The sequence below is a fragment of the Gorilla gorilla genome, chromosome 2 (assembly GCF_029281585.2).
Source record: "Gorilla gorilla gorilla isolate KB3781 chromosome 2, NHGRI_mGorGor1-v2.1_pri, whole genome shotgun sequence".
NCBI classification, from domain to species: domain Eukaryota; kingdom Metazoa; phylum Chordata; class Mammalia; order Primates; family Hominidae; genus Gorilla; species Gorilla gorilla.
Window position 1 is genome coordinate 160,175,276 of NC_086017.1, and position 20,014 is coordinate 160,195,289.

A 20,014-nucleotide genomic window follows, 5' to 3' on the forward strand; every position below is an offset into this window, starting at 1 on the left:
TCTATATGGTTTTGTAGAGTAGTCAAATTCAGAGAAAGAAAGTAGAATGGTAGTTGCCAGGGGCTGGGGGGAGAGGAATGGGAAGTTATTATTTAATGGATACACAGTTTCAGTTTAAGATGATGAAAAAGTTCTGGAGATGGATGATTGTGATGGCTGTTGCACAACATGAATGTACTTAATGCATCTAAACTGTATACTTCAAAATGGTAAATTTTGTATTTTACCACTATTTAAAAAAAGTGTTCATCTAAATGTACTTATGAGGTAGTCTCCAATGTATAGTTTTAAGGGAAACAAATATGTTGTAGAATAAAGTATAATTCCATTTATCTTTAAAAGAATGTTTTTAAGGAGATGTACACATAACTATAAATGCAGGTGCAGAGAAAGGCCCCTTAAACAGCATATATTAAATTATTGATGAAGGAGGAAAAAGGTGACTTATATTTTGCTCTGCATAATTACACTCAATCATTATAATAATATATTCATGCATTACTTGCTTAATTGTAAAAATCGTATCAACCTAGTCTTAAAATAGTTTGTTTAAAAACTCACTTTTGTGATGATAACTTCTTGCTTCTGACCAAGTCTATGGCATCTGTCAAAGCACTGATCTTCAGCAGCAGGATTCCAGGCCTAACAAGAACATGGATGAGTTACTTTATTACTGCCCTGATCTTTCAGTGTTTTGCATTTGTCCTTTCATTTCACTAGTATTCATTCATCTTTTTCTGACTGAAAGTTTTCCGCCTGAAGTCAGATACTAACATCACAAATACTCTGGGGTAAAAATCCACCCTCCCAATCACTATGATGATAGGCATCCTCCCCCTACTACTACTTCTAATACCTAATACAGGCCCCGACATATGTATCAGCACCCAAAATAAGTATTTGTTGATTAATCAATTTGGTTTTTTTTTTTTCATTTTTAAAAGAATCCATGTGTGCTTAACAGCAGAAAAAGGTTATACATCCTCTTAAATGACTTAATTTATATGAGAAAAGACACAATTCTTGGGCCTATTTAGTTTTCTCCCCCTTTTCTGGTTTTCTTTCACTTTCCTCTGCTCATGAAATAAAAGTACAAAAAAAGGGTTTCTCCTGGCTAACACAGTGAAACCCCGTCTCTACTAAAAATAGAAAAAATTAGCCGGGAGAGGTGGCGGGCGCCTGTAGTCCCAGCTACTCAGGAGGTTGAGGCAGGAGAACGGCCTGAACCCCGGGAGGTGGAGCCTGCAGTGAGCCGAGATCGCGCCCCTGCACTCCAGCCTCGGCGACAGCGAGACTCCGTCTCAAAAAAAAAAAAAAAAAAAAAGGGTTTTAAGAGTCAGTAAGTCCTAAAAATTATTTTTTTGTTGATGCTATTTTCTGTATCAGTATTTGAAGTTAGTTTGACTTTAAAGCTGAGCTAAAAAAAAGTACCATTAGCTAATTAACACAGACATGATCATGAGAACTGTTTTAAGCTAAAAAATAAAATGACGGGTCCGGCACGGTGGCTCACGCCTGTAATCCCAGCACCTTGGGAGGCCGAGGCAGGCAGATCACGAGTTCAGGAGATCAAGACCATCCTGGCTAACACGGTGAAACCCCATCTCTACTAAAAATACAAAAAATTAGCCAGGCGTGGTGGCAGGCGCCTGTAGTCCCAGCTACTCGGGAGGCTGAGGCAGGAGAATGGCGTGAACCCAGGAGGCGGAGCTGGCAGTGAACGGAGATCGCGCCACTGCACTCCAGCCTGGGCAACAGAGCGAGACTCCATCTCAAAAAAAAAAAACAAAAAACAAAAAACACAACAACAACAATAAAATGGTGCAACAATGAAAAGGGAAGAATAACCAAAAAGATATAGACCTCTGGTAAGTGGTTTTTAAATAGTATCATGAATTGTTTGGATAAGGATCATTAAATTTTAAATTAAAACTATGAGGTTTTTTTTTGTTTTTTTTTTTTTTTGAGATGGAGTCTCACTCTGTCACCAGGCTGGAGTGCAGTGGCACGATCTCAGCTCAGTGCAACCTCCACCTCCTGGGTTCAAGCGATTCTCCTGCCTCAGCCTCCCAAGTAGCTGGGATTACAGGTGCTTGCCACCATGCCCCGCTAATTTTTGTATTTTTAGTAGAGACGGGGTTTCACCATGTTGGCCAAGATGGTCTCAATCTCTTGACCTCATGATCCGCCCGCCTCGGCCTCCCACAAAGTGCTGGGATTACAGGCATGAGCCTCCGCGCCAGGCCATATTACCCCGATACTTATACAATGTTCCATGAAAAGGTAAAAGAAAGCTGGGCACAGTGCCATATGCCTGTAATCCCAGCTACTCAAGAGGCTGAGGGAGGATTGCTTGAGCTCAGGAGTTTGAGACCAGCCTGGGCAAAAGAGGAAGACCCTGTCTCTTAAAAAAAGAAAAAAAAATTTAATGGTAAAAGACTTTCATGAGCAAATTTTTATTTTTTTATTGAATCATTATGTTTCTCGGACCTGACTTTTAAGTTAGAAACAACACTGGAAAGCTTGATATGTTCAATGAAGAACACTCAACTTACTATAAAACTGCTAAAACGTTCTGTAAATTTTTAAAAACTGTTAACACGTTTAGTCTCTGATCAACTTTTTAATACTAATTATTTTGGTATTAACCTCTTTGGTACTAAGATTATAAGCAAGAAAAATAAAATTTGGGATTTGTTCTAAAAATCAGCTTCTAGAATTATCACTGGATTAATTAATATTCAACAATCTATAGTTACAAATATTTTTTTATAGCAGCCATAAAATACTGCGAACAAAGATTTCAAACTTCATCCACAGTACAAAGGCAAGAAAATACAACAGACCGGCTGGGCGCGGTGGCTCACGCCTGTAATCCCAGCACTTTGGGAGGCTGAGGCAGGTGGATCACGAGGTCAGGAGTTCAAGACCAGCCTGGCCAACATGGTAAAACCCCGTCTCTACTAAAAATGCAAAAATTAGCCACACATGGTGGCAGGTGCCTGTAATCCCAGCTACTCAGGAGGCTGAGGCAGTGAACCGCTTGAACCCAGGAGGTGGAGGTTGCAGTGAGCCAAGATTGTGCCACCACACTCCAGCATGGGCAACAGAGCAAGACTCTGTCTCAAAAAGAAAAAAAAAAAGAAAATACAACAGACCATACCATATCCATGATATTCACCCATGAAGGCCTAAGTATGATGACCCTAGTTATAATCTTACTGAGAAGGATACCGTCAGTTGAGGGAGGAAAAAGGAAACCTGAGTAAACATATATGCATCAACAAGGTAGCCTCACCCAAGTAACTAAAATTTATATCTCAGTAGTATTCCTACATGTATCTCAGTAGAATTCCTACATGTTAAAAATCTTCTGAGTTTCAGGTAACAAGTTACAACCACAAATCTTAAGTCTGAATGCACAGAAACAGCAGAGGGTTGCCTTTAGCCCACATAGTACCCAGTGCAAATTAGAAACTGAATTAGTCCAAGGTCCTTTCAGGCCAAACAGCCCCTTTGTACACGTAGAAAAACATGCTCCTATGTGAATGCACATCCAGGTCACATAGCTTGGTGAGTAAAGTTCAAAGTGAATTTTAGCCTCTGTTCTACCTTCATGCCTGTACTACACAACCACAACTGACTGCACTATATTAGGCATTAAAACGTACTCAGAACATTCCATTAATGATAATTTGTTTCTCAAATTGTGATCCTAGACCACCTGTACCTCAATCACCTATGATATATGCTAAAAATGCAGCTTCCTGGGTCTAATCCTAGAACTCCTAAGTCTCTAAGTTGAATGCAAAGGAAATTGCATTTTACCTAATTCTCATGCACATTAAAGCCTAAGACTACTAGAACCGTGATGGTAATCATTTTGTCTATCTTGTTTATAGTTAGATTCCCAGTGCCTATAACAACTGACGCAAAGCAGGATCTCATTATTTGCTGGCTGAATGAACCACTACCCTAAAAAGCATTACAGTTAATATTTATTACAGAAGAAAAGTAGAATAGCATAGCATAATAGTACTTAAATATTTACATGGACTATGATTCTGGTTTTGCCTATTACTAACTGTGTGATACTGGGCACATTATTTACTTTTCTGTGCTTCAGTTGCCTCTTCAGTAAAACAGAGCATTTTTTTTCTTTTTTTTCTTTCAGAGACGGGTTCTTGCTCTGTCACCCAGGCTGGAGTGCAGTGACAGGAGCATGGCTCACTGAAACTTCAACCTCCTGGGCCCAAGCAATCAATCTTTCCGACTTAGCCCTGCAAGTAGCTGGGACTACAAGCACAAACCACTACACCAGAGTAACTTTTCTGGTACTTTTTTTTGTAGAGATGGGGTTTTGCCATGTTGCCCAGGCTGCTCTCAAACTCCTGAGCTCAGGCAATCCATTCACCTTGGCCTCCCAAAGTGCTGGGATTACAGGCATGTGCCACAGCACCTGGCCAAAACAGAGCATTTAATAATGCTATCTACCTCATAAGGATGTTGTGAGGATTTCAGTAAAGTGCTTAAGAGAAAGCTCTTAATCCACATTTACTAAGTTTTTGTTATCTATTTCTAAAGTTTGCCTAAGAATTTTCACAGTTAATTATAACTATGAAGGTATTTACCAAATAGTTTTTTGTCTTATTTTTTTGAAAGAAGTACTAAGATTCTGAAAAAATTTACAAAACTACTTACTGGATCCATTAAAAACACTCGAGAAGCTGCAGACAGATTCAAACCAACTCCACCTGCTTTTAAGGACAGAAGCATTATAGTTGGAGATCCTGCTTCAGTGTTTTGAAAACACTGAATTGATTCAACTCTTTTCTTTTGGGCCATGGAACCATCCAAACGAGTAAACACAAATCCAGAGGCTCTAATGGGGGGAAGAAAAGAGACAAGCAACAAACACTATTATTATAAAAATAAAACAAAGTAACTACAAATCTCTTCAATAAATTCTTTCACTCATTTATTTTAACAAATGTTTATTGAACACTTATTAATACGCTAGGCACTGAGTCAGTCATTTTCTGATAAATTCAGGACTTAATCTTTAAATTCTTGTGCTGCCAGGAAGTATTCTCTATTGTGACTCTGAGTATCTTTCAGATAAAATGACTAAAACTGGCAAAACAAATTAAGTTTTTTTTTTTTGCTATCCAAATCAATACGATTATATAAAATCCTTTTACTGAAAGTGAAAAACACTGTGGAACTTACTTAAGTGGTATTTCTATTAAAGACAGGAATGTTGTAAACTGAGAAACAACCAAACTTTTTATGTTGGGATTCTTCTTTCTTAAGTCAGTCAATGCGTGCATTAGCGCATTAATCTGCAAAAAATATTAAGATGTCCATTAGATTCCATTTTAAATCAGTAAAATTAGTCTAAAAGTTTTTATCATAAAGAAAAGGTCCTGAAATGTTATTTCCCTAAAATGCAAAAGACTACTCATTTAAAACAAAAAATTAAGACTGAAAGAACACTCTAATAATCTGAACCCATTCCATTTCCCCTCAAATTCACCACTAAAAATAAAAAGCCAGTGGTCAACAACAGAACACTAAAATGACAGGAATGAAAGCAGAATTATGATTTTGATATACTGTGTATATTTCCTTATATAAAGGTAAAACAAATACTCAAATATTTGCACATGAATACTTTACCTTTGAACTGGATGTCCACTCCATATCAGACTTTTTCTCACTGTCACGTGCTAATTCTTCTGGAGGACATTCTAATAAATTATCTTCATGTATATCATTTCTGCATAAAGGGCATTTAGCATGTGGCTATATAAGAAAGAACGAAGTATGAGCAACACTTAACAGAAGAACAAATATAAATATGCCTAAAAATTTTTAAATGTATGCTAAAATCTGTATCTCTCATAGCTAACATTTTATTAAACCTTTTAATAGATTTCATCCATTTAAGAGACATCTGAACATGCTGAACTCCAGACATAATGTGGTAAGTAGAATGGATAAAGGAGGGAGCAAAAGTATGTGATCTGGACTAGCTAGAAGCAAGAGCAAGAAACCAAAAATTATAACATTGTAAGCAAGTTTAAAAAAAAATCCATGAATAACAATTTATTGAACCTAAATACAATACAGCTACACTATTTAGTACTATTCTTTAAAAAAAAAAATCCATCTTAATGGCTTATAAAGCTATTAAGCTTATAAAGCTTATAATAGCTTATAAAGCTACTAGGATCTGTTAAATCCTATCAAGTTCATTCCAAAGCAACATCTGTTGTACCCATTTGAACCTGTTAATAAAATAAGATTATATCTTAAATAACTATATATAAAACACCATTACAATTAAATAATTCTGAAGCTAAAATTATTTAAAAGTCAGTACAATGGGGTTACTTTTGGGGAAGAGGGAGAGGGTAAATGGTTGGGAGGGGCCACAAGGGGACCTAGGCAGCAGATACAGGAATATGTTTACCTCATAATTGACTGAGCTATTTAATTATGAATTTATACATTTTTTCTACATATGTTATATATCAATTTAAAATGTTTAAAAAAATTCTACCCCAGCTGAATGACTGCTTAACAAACTAGTCAACTTCAAAAAAATTCTACCACACAAAAGAATCTAGACCTACCTTATCCAACACAATAGCCAATAATCACATGGGGCAATTACGTCCTTGAAATGTGGCTAAGCCAAATTGAGGTGTGCTGTAAGTATACACCACCACCAAATTCTGAAGATTTAGTTTTTTGTAAAAAGCACATTAATACTTTTTATATTTTAGATATATTGGGTTAAATACAAATGTATTAAAATTAGCTTAATGTTTCTTTTTACTTAAGAGTATGACTACTAGAAAACTGAAAATTATCTTTGTGTCTCACATTATCAATCCATTTATTGAACAGCAATGATATAAACAGCCGAATTAAGATATTGACTGTGAACATCTTTTTATGTTGCAAGTGTTGCATTAGAAGAAATATATCACCTATTAAAATACTGGAATAATTAACTATCAAAGGTATATTATTAAATCCAAGTGCAAAACTCCATATACTATCTTTTATTATATTAAAGACAGGTACACTACTCTATCAAACACTGAACCTCTACTGAGCAAAAAACTAACCTGCTCATTCTGAATGACTTGGCAAATACAGGGTTTACAAAATACATGTGCACAATGTGTTATCACAGGAACTGTTAAAGAATCCAGGCAAATTGCACATTCCTCATCTGAACCTGAGCTCAGAATTAACTTCATCTTCCTTATTAACTTCTTTCTCAGTTCTTCAGGTGTATCATTTCCTAGAGAAAAGGCTGAAAAATTAATTTCAGAGCAAGGTTTGTAATATGACAAGTTAATCTATCTTATAAGGAAAAGTTTCGCTTGCCAGTAGGGAAAGTCTCTCATCATTTTCTGTCATAGGCAAAAAGCATAATTTAAATTTGAAATTTAAGAAACATTCAGAAGCCAAAATAGTAGCTAACTCACATAATATACCTCATAGAGAAGCATCATTATAACATGACAATAACATACCACCACACAATAAAAGGCAGATCCAATATGAATCTTTCATCAAAGGGTATCTATCACCGGAATTCCTGGAAAGACCTCATTATAATTCCATTTCATTGGTAAAAAAATTATTGGATGTATTCCTAGCTGAGTCTCACACTAAAAGCAATCTCCATTTGACAGAACAAAATAAACTAAATGTATGCCACATAAAAAAAATTTATCACTCTTATTTACGTATCTCTGACAAATACAATGATATGAAGCAATCAAATTTACCTACCTGAGGGGCCATTGGAAGACACTGCATTTGTAAGAAGGTAAGTATGGCAACAAATTTGCCGCAGTCTAAGCAAAAGACCCAGGACATCTGCATAATGTGCCAGGACAGTCCCTTCATTAAAATACCTAGAGATTAAAATGTCAAATATTATTAAGTCCGCTAAACAATAATAACTTCCTATTCTAAAACAGCAGAGTAAAATGACATTTTTCTTTTCTTCTCTAGAAATTACTCCAAAACAAGAATGAAAAGCAGAAAAGAAAACTCTAATAAAACCAAGAGAGATCTATAACAATAAGGCACAATATATGAGAAATGGCTGCCAATTGCAGTGTAAGTCAAATAGGAAGATGCTGAGAGGGATGACTGCAGATCTCAAACAGAGCTGCCAAAACACAATTCTTTAAAATGGATGGCATGCCCTGAGGGGAAAATCAATACCTCTCATGTGCAGAAACAGGAACAGGGTGCATGCTTGGTGACTTGAGCTTCCATGGAGAAATTTATATCAAAAAAAGAGGGAAGGTAAACTGAATACAGAAACATACAGGTGCACTGTATTTTCAAAAAAAGACTATGGGCACAGCACTCTACACTCCAAGCACCCCTAAAGTTTCTGATCTCTGTTTATGTGTACTAATAAAACCTAAAGTAACTCAACATGTAACCCTGAGTCTTAAGTAAATTGGGTTATTTCCTGCTGGTCTGGGACATGATTGTGACCTTTCCCTTTTGTACATCTGGACTAGCAAATAGCTAGTCCAAGAAGAACTCAAGATATTCAAATATAAGTAATAATCAGCAGAGAGCAAAGGTAGGGGACACATGGCAGTGAAAGAAAACTCAGCAGAAAAATGTTGCCACAGAGCAAATAAAAATTATGACCAAGGATACTGTCACAATTTAACACCACTCAATAAAACAATTCCTCCAAAAAAAAAAAAATCTTAAAGCAAAGACAAAGAGCTTTGAAAAAATATGGCAAGAGAACATGAAGAGATGAAAGATGAGCTGGTATGGCTCAAGAAAGTGAAAGAAAATGGTGAATCATCATAGAAATGAAAGTCACACTGAAACCAATATAAGCCAATATAAAAAAAGACTAGTCACTGATAAAAACATAGAAAAGGATGTAGGAAACAGGATTGAGAAAATCAAAATTAAACAAAAAAATGTAAAAGATCAGAAATAAAATGATACCTATGGAACACAGATAAAAGACATCTAACATACACAGAGAGAAATAAAATAATGGAACAGAAAACAATATTTAAAGAAAGCTTTCCAGGAAAGAGAAGGGGGGAAAAGCCTGGAATCTAAAGATTTAAATAATATCACATGTCCCAGGGAAAGTCAACAGAGAAGCTGCTGAACTTCAGAGCAAAAAAAAACAACAACCAGGCTTCCCCACAGAAACATTCTATACAAAATACAGTGGTACAATGACAACATAGATTCTTAAGGAAATGGGTGATCCAAAAATTATATAACCAGGCCATCTGATATTTAAGTATTTTAAGGCAACAGAAGAAATATAGCCTAACAGCCAAGAGTACAAATTTTTAGAGCTAGCTGGTCATGAATTCAAAACCTGGCTGTGCCAATTTAATTATGTAACCTTGGACAGGTTGCTTAACCTATGTCTTGAGCTTCCTCAGTTCTAACAGTGGCCTTGTAAAAGTACCTACCTCATACAACTACTGTTATTTAATTTAATACATGTAAAGTATTTAAAATAGTGCCTGGACTATATTAACTGCTATACACGAATCTGTTGCTAGTATTAGTACTGGTAGTATTATGGCAACAAACATTTCTGAATATTCAAGAATGCAAGGAACAGGCAAAATAATACAAAGATTAAACTTACAAGCTCTAAACCAAACTGCCAGAGTTAATCCGTCCTGTCACTCACTAGCTGTGTGACAACAGTGTAAGTCACCTAAACTGCTCTGTGCCTCAGTTTCCTCACTTATAAGATGTGGATAATTATACTGACCTAATAGGATTGCTGTGAATACATTTAAAGCACTAAGATCAATGTATAACACCTAGTGAGTGCTAAATAAATGTTAGTAAATACATAGCCTATTAAAAAGAATACTTTAAAAATAACTTATTTTCTGAGAACAGTTTCAATAAAGTTAATCTTTTTCAACTTTTTCAAATAGAATAACCTTTACTAACACTAATTATTCCCTGGCATGGTCATATCTTACTGATACTCAGCATTTCAATTTAAGAGATCTCTTTTGAGTGCCTACCATGTGCTAAATATTAGAAGCTTCCTCCTATTTCACCAGCCATTGCTATCTTCACAGTTAGATCTCTTTCACTTTACTCACTCCCTTGGTGATCTCATGGCTTTAATTACCATCCACACATAGGTGACTCTGAACTCGACTCTCCTATCCAACTAATTATTTGATATCTCTACTTGGAAAATTCACGGGCATCCTATGATCAATGTGTCCAAAACTGAGCTTCTGATCTTAGCTTAAAAAAATCTCTGCTCTTCCCATAGACCTGTCTTGGTAAACGGCAATTCCAACCTTCCACTTATGCAGGTAAAAAGGCTTGAAGTTATCTCTGATTCCTCTTTCACATGCCATAACATATCAACCAGCAAGTTCTGTTGGTTCTACGTTCACAATTTAACAGAATCTAATCATTTCTCACTCCCTTTATCACTACTATGGTAAAAACCACCATCATAAAAAAAAAAACAAAAAAACCACCATCATCTCTTGCTTTGACTGCCACTGGTCTCCCTACTTCTGACCTTATTCCTATTCAAATAACCTAAATCTGAGCACAGCACCCAGAGTGATCTTTTAAAAATATAAATCAGATTACGTCCCTCTCCTGGCTCAAAACCCTTTAAGGTTTCCTGTCATAAAAAGTAAAAGCCAAAGTCCTTGACATATGCGTTACATACCCCCATTCCAATATATCTCTGATATCATGACTATTTTCTCTCGTTCATACTATCCAGCCACACTTGCTTCTCTGTTATTCTTCAAGCTCACCAGGCATGTTCCCAACTGGGAGCATCTACACTTGCTCTTCCTTCTGGCTGAAACACCCCTTAATCCCAATCTCCTTTAGATCTTTACCTATATATCATCTTCTCAGTGAGGTCTTCCTTAATACCCTACTAAAACAGCTTTGGCATTCCCCATCCCCTTTCGTTGCTTTATTCCTTAAAACTTAATCATGTTTTTAAATTATCTGTTTCTTCCCATTAAAATATAAATTCCTTGAGTGCAGGCATTTTTGTCTGTTTTATTCTGCTGTATCCCAATGGGTATAAGTGCCTGGCACACAGTGGGCACTTAATAAATTTCTGTTGAAAGAATATGAAAAGAAAGAAGATTTTGAACTCAGAAATCTGCTGCTTAGAACAATCTTTCCCACTCTAATTCCTATCAAACCTGCTTTGTACCTACCTCACTGAAGTTTTTATGTTTTGAAGATTCCCCTTTCACAGTCCTATTCTGCTTTCACTTGTCTCTTATTCATTCTGTTCCCTGTGGGCTCACATTAAACCTGATCTTGCTTGGACCAGAATTTCATACCTTCTACCAATCCTTAATCTTCTTGTTAAACCTATTTCATCAGTTCCTATTCCCAGACTTCCATACGATTTTGGAAATAGAAGCAAGCAAAATCTTCTGGCTAGCAATTGAGAACTTGTCATTTAAAGTAAGTTTTAAATTGTTTCCTAACTTAAAAAATTACTTACCTGGTGAATTATACTATTATTTCATTCACTTTATTAATTTGTAAAAAACACTGTAATTCACAGAAGCAAATTATCTTTCAGTATACTTCAAACTATTGCTAACACATCTAAATAATGTCATTCAGTGAATGGGAAACAAAGTAAACAAAAACTATTTTTTAACATGGTTTTCTTTCTCCATACCTTCCAATAGTGGCTCTGCCTTCATTTTTCACAGACTGATAAATCTTTCTCTCTTCATCTGAAAGTGTAATGTGCTGAATAAATACTTTACGTTCTGGTAACTCCAAAACAGGTTTTCCTTTAATTTTGCTTGTCTTTGTTCTTCTAAGTGTAATATTTTTAATTAGGGACTGTAAACGCCTAATCAGAATAAAACAAATAATTATGTAACTTTTAATTTCTATATAAATTGATCCAAGAAGAACGAAACAGAACATTTTAATTTGTTACTGTTTTATAGCTTCTGTAAAAGTGTTTTTAAAATCCCTTATTTGGGGTTTTAACCAATCTGATAATCACAGAAGTATTCTACAAAAATAAAATTATTAAAACAAATGTATGGAAATTTCCCCTCAATACCTAACATAGTTTAATCTTTTTATATCCTGTCCTTATTTTCATAAGTTCTGTTCCCCATTTTTGTTCCAATCACTAATTCTTTTACTTCTCAACTGTCCTGTCAACTCCATCACCGAATAGTCAACACTCAAATTCTAAGTATCTATTAAGTGCAAGGCACTGAATTAAATGTTGTAAGAATACAAATATGGGTAAGATACTACATTCTGTAATATGAAAATCAAAAGTATATAAATAAGTAATTGTATAAAGTAATGAGTGCCCCCAAAATAAAAAGATAATATGGTAATTCAGAACACAGAAAAATGCTTTACAGGTTCCACAGTCTTTACATTTCTTTCTCAGTACTGGAAAAAAAGAGATGTATCAATTCTTGTTTTTTCCCAACATTGAAATATAGATACAATTTCCTGGAGTTTAAATAGTTGGTTTTGAGGAATCAAGTGGATAGTACTGCCAACTAGGTTAGTGGCTCTTGAAGCTTTTTCACTATAACTCACAGTAAGAAACACATTCTATCCAGCAAAAATATACAAACACATACAAAAGAAACAAATATTTCACAAAATAATACTTACTATGTATCATGCACTCCGATATTTACTAATCTCTTCTCTATTTCATTGTCTTTTAAAATGCTGGCTACCACCTACGACCTTTATAATGATTTTATATCCCACTAAGAGATCTCAAATCTTCAGTCTATAAACCGGTGCTTTAGCCAAAAAGTTGAACCACATTAGTCTACATCTTGCAAAATGGCTATCACTGAGTTTTAATTTATGTTCTCAACTTTTATCTATCTCCACCACAAACAACCACATAAAACTTTCCTATACAACTTCTGCTAAGGTCATGGTACCTCACATCATTCACTACATAAAGCTATGTAAGGCCGGGTGTGGTAGCTCATGCCTGTAATCCCAGCACTTTGGGAGGTCGAGGCAAGAGGATAACCTGAGGTCAGAAGTTTGAGACTAGCCTGGCCAACATGGCGAAACCCCATCTCTACTAAAAATACAAAAATTAGCAGGGCATGCTGGCGCAGACCTGTAATCTCAGCTACTTGGGAGGCTGAGACAGGAGAATCGCTTGAACCCAGGAGGCGGGGGTTGCAGTGAGCCAAGATCGCGCCACTGCCCTCCAGCATGGACGACAGAGCAAGACGCCATCTCAAATAAATAAATACATAAATAAATAAATAAAGCTATATAAGATATGAAAACTTAATGCACATTAGATCCTCAAAGGATATATGATGTTTCCTGCTAAATCTGTTAATGCTGGTTTTGGGGCTTTGGGGCTTAGCAACACACAAAAAAACACAGTTATGTCTTTCCTTTCAGTTTAGCCACAACAGGGGAAGGGTAGTTATCGACAATTAGAAATCTTTGTCTCTCCAAACAAGCATCACTAGGTTCTGAAAGACAAAGGCATTGAGCCATAAACACTTTTTAGAAGGAAAAGTTAAGAGTCAAGTTAAAATAGTAAAGAAAGTGCCAACTGGTTCAAGCTACTAACAGTTATTTGTAACTAATATTAATCACTGTCTGAAATTACTTACCTAAGTCCTCCTTCATCTCCCATTGTGACAGGACGCTGTATTGTTCTATGCCACCATTCTCTATCAATAAATGGTTTAAGTTTTAAAAAGGAAAGAAGAGACCACAAGTCCTTTAAAGAATTCTGGATTGGAGTACCTAGAAATAACAGGAAACTGTTATAACTCTTTAACCAGAGTATCCAGTAAGAGTATCTATTTGGCCCAATCAGAGAAGACAACAATTGAAAATGGGCACTCTGTACCAGGCCCATCATTATCAATTAAATTAAACTATCAAGTGTTGACTATAATCATTTATTAAAAATATACACATCTCAAGATACAGTTTTGCTCTAATTTTTAGCTCTCACATGCCACACTAGCCAAGAAAAAGACTGGAAAATTCAACTTTCTCCTTATCAAGTACATCTGCTTATTTAGTTTTTAAAGCAGCAGCACTAGCAGAAGGAAAAAGCAACTAGTTTAAGTTTACATTATTTTCCTTACTTTCTAGTAAAGGTATTGTGAATGGCAAACAGGTTTGAGGATGGGAAACAGAAATCAAGATTATGACTGGATGACTAGAGTGTCTACTCCATTTCCACTAGAGTGTCTACTCCATTTCCAAGGTTCAAGAATAAGTCTAGTGACTGTTCCATAAATTATCAATAAGTCAAATGTTGTTATATCACGGGCAATTATGAAGAACAACTCAAAACATTTGATTATTTATATGATTAATTTTGGGGCAGAATTTACACCCACTTGAAGTTTACAAAGTTACTTTACTAACTTACATAATGATATATTTTAGAGATTTAAGGTTTTAATAAGTTTAATGCTATGATTACCTGTCAAAACCCATCTTCTTTCTGATTCTAAGTCAAGTACAGCTTTTGTCTGCTGAGCATTTGGATTTCGTATGGCATGTCCTTCATCCAGGATCACTCTTAGCCACCTTATGCTATGTAATGGACTATCTCCTTTAGTCTGAAATAAATGTTTTATATGAATTAAAAAACACAGGAAAGTAAAATAGTACTTAATATGATTTGCTAACTAGCTGTTATTATTTAATATCAAATTTACTATGTGCTAGGTACTGCTTTAAGCACTACATTAATTATTGAATACTCACAAGTTTATAAAATAAGTACTTATTAGCACACCTAATTTTACAGATAAGAAAACTGAAGCACAAACTGCTAAGTAAGTATGTTACCCAAAGCACCACAGGTGGCAGAACTAGCATTCAAACCCAAGCAGCAGTCTAGCTCTCTGTTGAGTCACTGGTCAATACACTGAACTGTTCTACCTCGGATTAAAACATAGCAATGATATAGAAAATGGCAGTTGTAAGAATTACTTGAATTCAACATTACTTTCTTTTATATAAAAGGTAATATTTTTACTAGAAGACTGAAATTTTGATAGCAAGGTATTTTTCAAAAAGTTTTAACTTTTGAACAATTGGAATTATAAAGGTAAAAAACAATTAGACTAACTGGAAAACTTATGAACTGTAACTACAAAAAAAGCATACCTTCAAACTGAGATATTAATCAAATCATTGTGATAGAAAATAATTTTCCAGAATATTAAAAAAGAAAATAAAATTCATTTACAAATTGCTTCATATACTTACAATCCAAATTTAAAATCTTAACTTAAAATGTTCTAAATGAAAAATATTCCTGTCTGGGTGTGGTGGCACACGCCTGTAATCCCAGCACTTTGGGAGGCCAAGGTGGGTGGATCACCTGAGGTCACGAGTTCAAGACCAGCCTGACCAAGATGGTGAAACCTCATCTCTGCTAAATAACAAAAATTAGCTGAGTGTGGTGACGCATGCCTGTAATCCCAGCTACTTGGGAGGCTGAGGCAGGAGAATCATCTGAAACCAGGAGGCAGAGGTTGCAGTGAGCTGAGATCACACCATTATATTCCAGCCTGGGCAACAAGAGCAAAACTCCATCGAGAGGGAGGGGGAGGGGAGGAGAGGAGAAAAGAAAAATACTCCTAAATTAGCATCTAAATAAAATGCAACCCTTTCATGCAAAAAGTCAAAAAAAAAAAAAACCATTTATTTTTCTATATATCGTTAAGTATTTAAAGAGAAAAAAATAGTATAAAGCCTGAATTTTGGAACACTCTAGAAACCTGTGGCATATTTCTTACATTCAATCTTTAAAAGATCTCTTAAGTATCAACAATACTTACTCCATAGTCATGAGTTAAAATATTATACGTAGTCAAAACAATATCCTGTTTTGAAAGTAAGGCCGGTTCTCTAATACGATCAGGACCATAATAAACATAAAAATTCAAGTGTACATCTGATTTTATATGTTGTCCAAACTGGTCCTAAAGAAAAATTAGGAATATTTTTAACAATGAGCAGATTTGTGTCAGACTTAATAGATGTATAAAAAAGTAACTGCCCTGGCAGAAATCCAACTACTAAAATTGTATGAAATCAAGTTTCCTTCAGTCTAGACCAAAATAATAACAATAAGAAAAATGACACATACACAGTAATAATAAATTATTTAAAATTTACTTGGCCCTACCAATCACTAACTGCTTCATTTTTGGGAGGAAAAACCAAAGTTATTGAAAACAATAATAAGTTTTATAAAAATATTTTAATTAGAAGGCCCTTTAATGCTGCATTAGTTAGCAGACTTAATAATATAAAAATTAAACAGTAAAAGAACAACAACCAATATTTCCAAGGATGTGGGCAGAGATTCAAGCACTGTAGCCACTTTCTTTCACTCATTTATTATTGGCCTACTATTTGCCAGGTATCAACCACAATAGTGATGTAACTAAAAATAAAGAACAAATAATCATCCCTGACTTTCTTGAGGACATGATCAGTTTTAAAAACTTATTATTATTTTTTTAATCATGAAAAAAACCAGACCTAGAAGATTTTCAGCAGAAAAAAATAGTCTGATTAAACTGAAAAGAGAAGATACCAAGAAGACACAGCTGGGAAGCTATGAGAAGAGAGATGATGAAGCCCTAAACCAGCAAGGTAGAAGTAGGAACAGGGTGGAAAGGACAGGTGTGAAAAACAGAAACTAAGACAAGACTGATAGGACTTGGGGACTAATGAAATATGAAATATGAATAATAATAATAAGACTAAGATGCTCTGATACTTGAATGACTACCTAGAATTGTGTGATAAAAATATAAGGAAGTTTAAAAAAAAAAAAAAGAAGGGAAAAGTGGGCATCCAAGTAAGAAAGAGATGAATATTTTAGACCTTTATCATTTTTGGTCACTATAGAATACCTAACTGAAGACGTATACTAGGAAAATGTAAATAATTACCTATAGATAAAAGTGAGAGGTGTAGATATGAATTTTAAAGTTAACAACAGACAGTATTTACAGCTGTAAGAATGAATGAAATTTCCTAAAGAGAGCATGTACAGTGAGCAAACGTTAGGGACAGAGTCTACAGAATACCAGTATGTAAGGAGAAGACTTGTTTTTATTGGGAGAAAATACATGATGTCTGGGGTATAATTAAAAATATTCCAGGCCAGGTGCAGTAGCTCATGCCTGTAATCCCGGCACTTTGGGAGGCCAAGGTGGGTGGATCACTTGAGGTCAGGAGTTCGAGACCAGCCTGGCCAACATGGCGAAACCCTGCCTCTACTAAAAATACAAAAATTAGCTGGGCATGGTGGTGATGGTGATGCGCACCTATAATTCCAGCTACTCGGGAGGCTAAGGCATGAGAATCACTTGAACCCAGGAGACAGAGGTTGCAGTGAGCTGAGACTGTGCCACTGCACTCTAGCCTGTGTGATGGAATGAGATTCTTTCTTTAAAAAAGGCCGGGTGCAGTGGCTCACACCTGTTAATTCCAACACTGGGAGGCCGACGTGGGCGGAACGAGGTCAGGAGTTCGAGACCAGCCTGATCAACATGGTGAAACCCCATCTCTACTAAAAAAACAAAAATTAGCCGGGCATGGTGGCATGTGCCTGTAATCCCACCTACTCAAGAGGCTGAGGCAGCAGGATCACTTGAACCTGGGAGGTGGAGGTTGCAGTGAGCTGAGATCGTGCCATTGCACTCCAGCCTGGGCGACAGAGCAAGACTCTGTAAAAAAAAAAAAAAAAAAATCAATCCAGCAAAGAAAAAAAGTAAAGCACATGTGTCAGACTTTTGGTAATTTTTGAATCTTGATGAGTAGATGGAGATCTCATTAAAATTTTTTAAAATACTCTTTTTAAAAAATTCTATGTTGTATGGAAATACAGAAAAGACAGATTTAATAGGAACCAGAACAAAGACAGAGAAAAAGTTAGGACAACAAATATAAAGGGTAAAGGCCTGGGATCCAAAGAATATAAAAGTTTCAAGAAAAAAAACCAAGGTGGACTTTTAATTTGTCATCTATCTTCATTCCCGTTCTTTACAAGAAGGTTTAGAGATAGCTTACAAAATAAGACGTAACAAATAATAAATGAATAACATATTCAAGGCAGAGGAAAAGGGGAGCTCATTGTACATGGCAATATTGAAGTCTGAAGATCTCTGCAAAGGGAGTTTCTGTAGTGAGTGGAGGCAAAAACCAGACTACCAAGGACTGAAGAAACTATTAAACATGAAATAAAGGCAAAAATGCAGAGAGGATAAAACATGAAAAAGTAAAGCTGAAAATGCAAAGAATTTCTTATAGAAATTTGGTAAAGAAGAAAAGGAAATTAGAATCCAGCATGACAAAGAATCCAATATGAGAAAACTGAATCAATGGGTGGCCTTGAAATGGGACAGTGCATTATTTGTAAAGGGATTACACTTGGAACAGAAGAAAATCAGCTTTTCTGGAGAATAAAGGGAGAGAACTATAGTTACTCCATCTCTAGACAGTGTTAGGCTCTACTGTATATGTATGTATGTATCATCCTCTCAATAGAAAACGAAATAGGTGTTATTTCATGAGATTACTTGTCTAAATATCCAGAACAAATATGTGGTAGAAGTAGGATTGGTACCCAGGTTCTACTCCTTTACCTGGATTATTTGAAGACAAAAAAGGGAATATAAGTCAGTTCTAGCCTGCTCTGTAGAATGCTAGATCCTTTACTTGAGAGCCAGGAAGACAGTATCTTGTTGAGATTGTGAAATTTTAATTCTTGATCATTGAAATCATTTGGATGTTCATCTCCTCCAAATCTCATGTTGAAATGTAATCTCCAGAGTTGGATGAGGGGCCTGGAGGTGGAAGGTGTATGGCTCATAGCGGTGGATCCCTCCTGAGTGGCTTAGTGCTATCCCCTTGGTGATCAGTGAGTTCTCACTCTAAGTCCACACGAGATCTGGTTGTTTCTAAGTTTGTAGCACCTCTCCACTCTCTCTCTTACTCCCACTCTGGCAATGTGATGCTGGGTCCCCATCACCTTCTGCCAAGAGTGTAAGCTTCCTGAGGCTGTGTAAGCTTCCTGTGGCCTCACCAGAAGCAGATGCCAGCACGATACTTCCTGTAAAGCCTGCAGTATCATGAGCCAATTAAAACTCTTAAATTATCCAGCCTCAGTTATTTCTTTATAGCAATGCAAGAATGGACTAACACAACCATGAATCCCTAAATGCCAAACCACCTCTCATTCCTTTAAATTCACAGAGTGTGCATGATCTCACTTGGCAAGATTTTGCCACACTTTCCTTTCTGAACTTTACATTACCTGAACCTTCCTAAATATAAAATTATAATTAAATATTGATTACCCATTTTAAAAATACATCTCTATACCCCAAGCCCTCAAATAATCACAGTTAGATAGTTTATACCTCCATTAATACTCTAAACCTCATCCCAAAACTGCCATTCAAGTACCCATGTACTATCCTTCCCATAACAAACAACAAATTAAAGAAAGAACAGTTTCGTTGGAATAAAAAAATAGCAACAGACCATTAACATTCATTCTTCTGGTCCTAAGAGGAAAAATGATACACTTATCAGGACAAGGTGCAATTTAAAAAATAAATAAATAAACCAAAAACTTATATAAAAAAAGATAATTCATGTCACGGAAAAAAAGACTATAAAGCCAAGAGGCCACTAAATTTGACAATTAGACTATCACAAGTAGTCTTTTCCAATGCAATTTAGAGAACTAATGGTACAAGCCAGATTACAATAAATTAAGGAATTAGTAAAAGCACAAAGTAGAAATTAAACTCCAAGAGTATGACAGTGAAGGAAAGCAGAAGAGTAGCAACTTAAAGATGCATATCAAGAGAATGTATTTTAAAATGAAAAAACCTGAGTATGTATCAGGAAAGAGCCAGTGGGA

The 20,014-nt window shown here is 35.6% G+C and overlaps 1 protein-coding gene across 7 annotated transcripts in view; it reads right to left on the reverse strand.

Annotated features, from left to right (window-relative positions):
* The window catches only part of HLTF (helicase like transcription factor), a 56,433-nt gene that overhangs the window by 4,223 nt on the left and 32,196 nt on the right, over nt 1–20,014 (reverse strand). For 4 of the 7 annotated variants that reach the window (XM_019024555.3, XM_055383457.2, XM_019024557.3 and 1 more), the window contains exons 15-24: nt 15,906–16,049; nt 14,537–14,675; nt 13,707–13,842; nt 11,744–11,923; nt 7,816–7,940; nt 7,140–7,318; nt 5,680–5,805; nt 5,230–5,342; nt 4,702–4,882; nt 562–642 (exon numbers count right to left, since the gene is read on the reverse strand). In XM_019024555.3, the coding sequence (XP_018880100.3) occupies nt 562–642; nt 4,702–4,882; nt 5,230–5,342; nt 5,680–5,805; nt 7,140–7,318; nt 7,816–7,940; nt 11,744–11,923; nt 13,707–13,842; nt 14,537–14,675; nt 15,906–16,049 (1,404 nt within the window). Of the gene's footprint in view, nt 1–561; nt 643–4,701; nt 4,883–5,229; nt 5,343–5,679; nt 5,806–7,139; nt 7,331–7,815; nt 7,941–11,743; nt 11,924–13,706; nt 13,843–14,536; nt 14,676–15,905; nt 16,050–20,014 lie in introns of all 7 variants that reach the window. The other 3 variants (XM_055383459.2, XM_019024552.3, XM_019024551.3) reach the window with 1 other exon arrangement.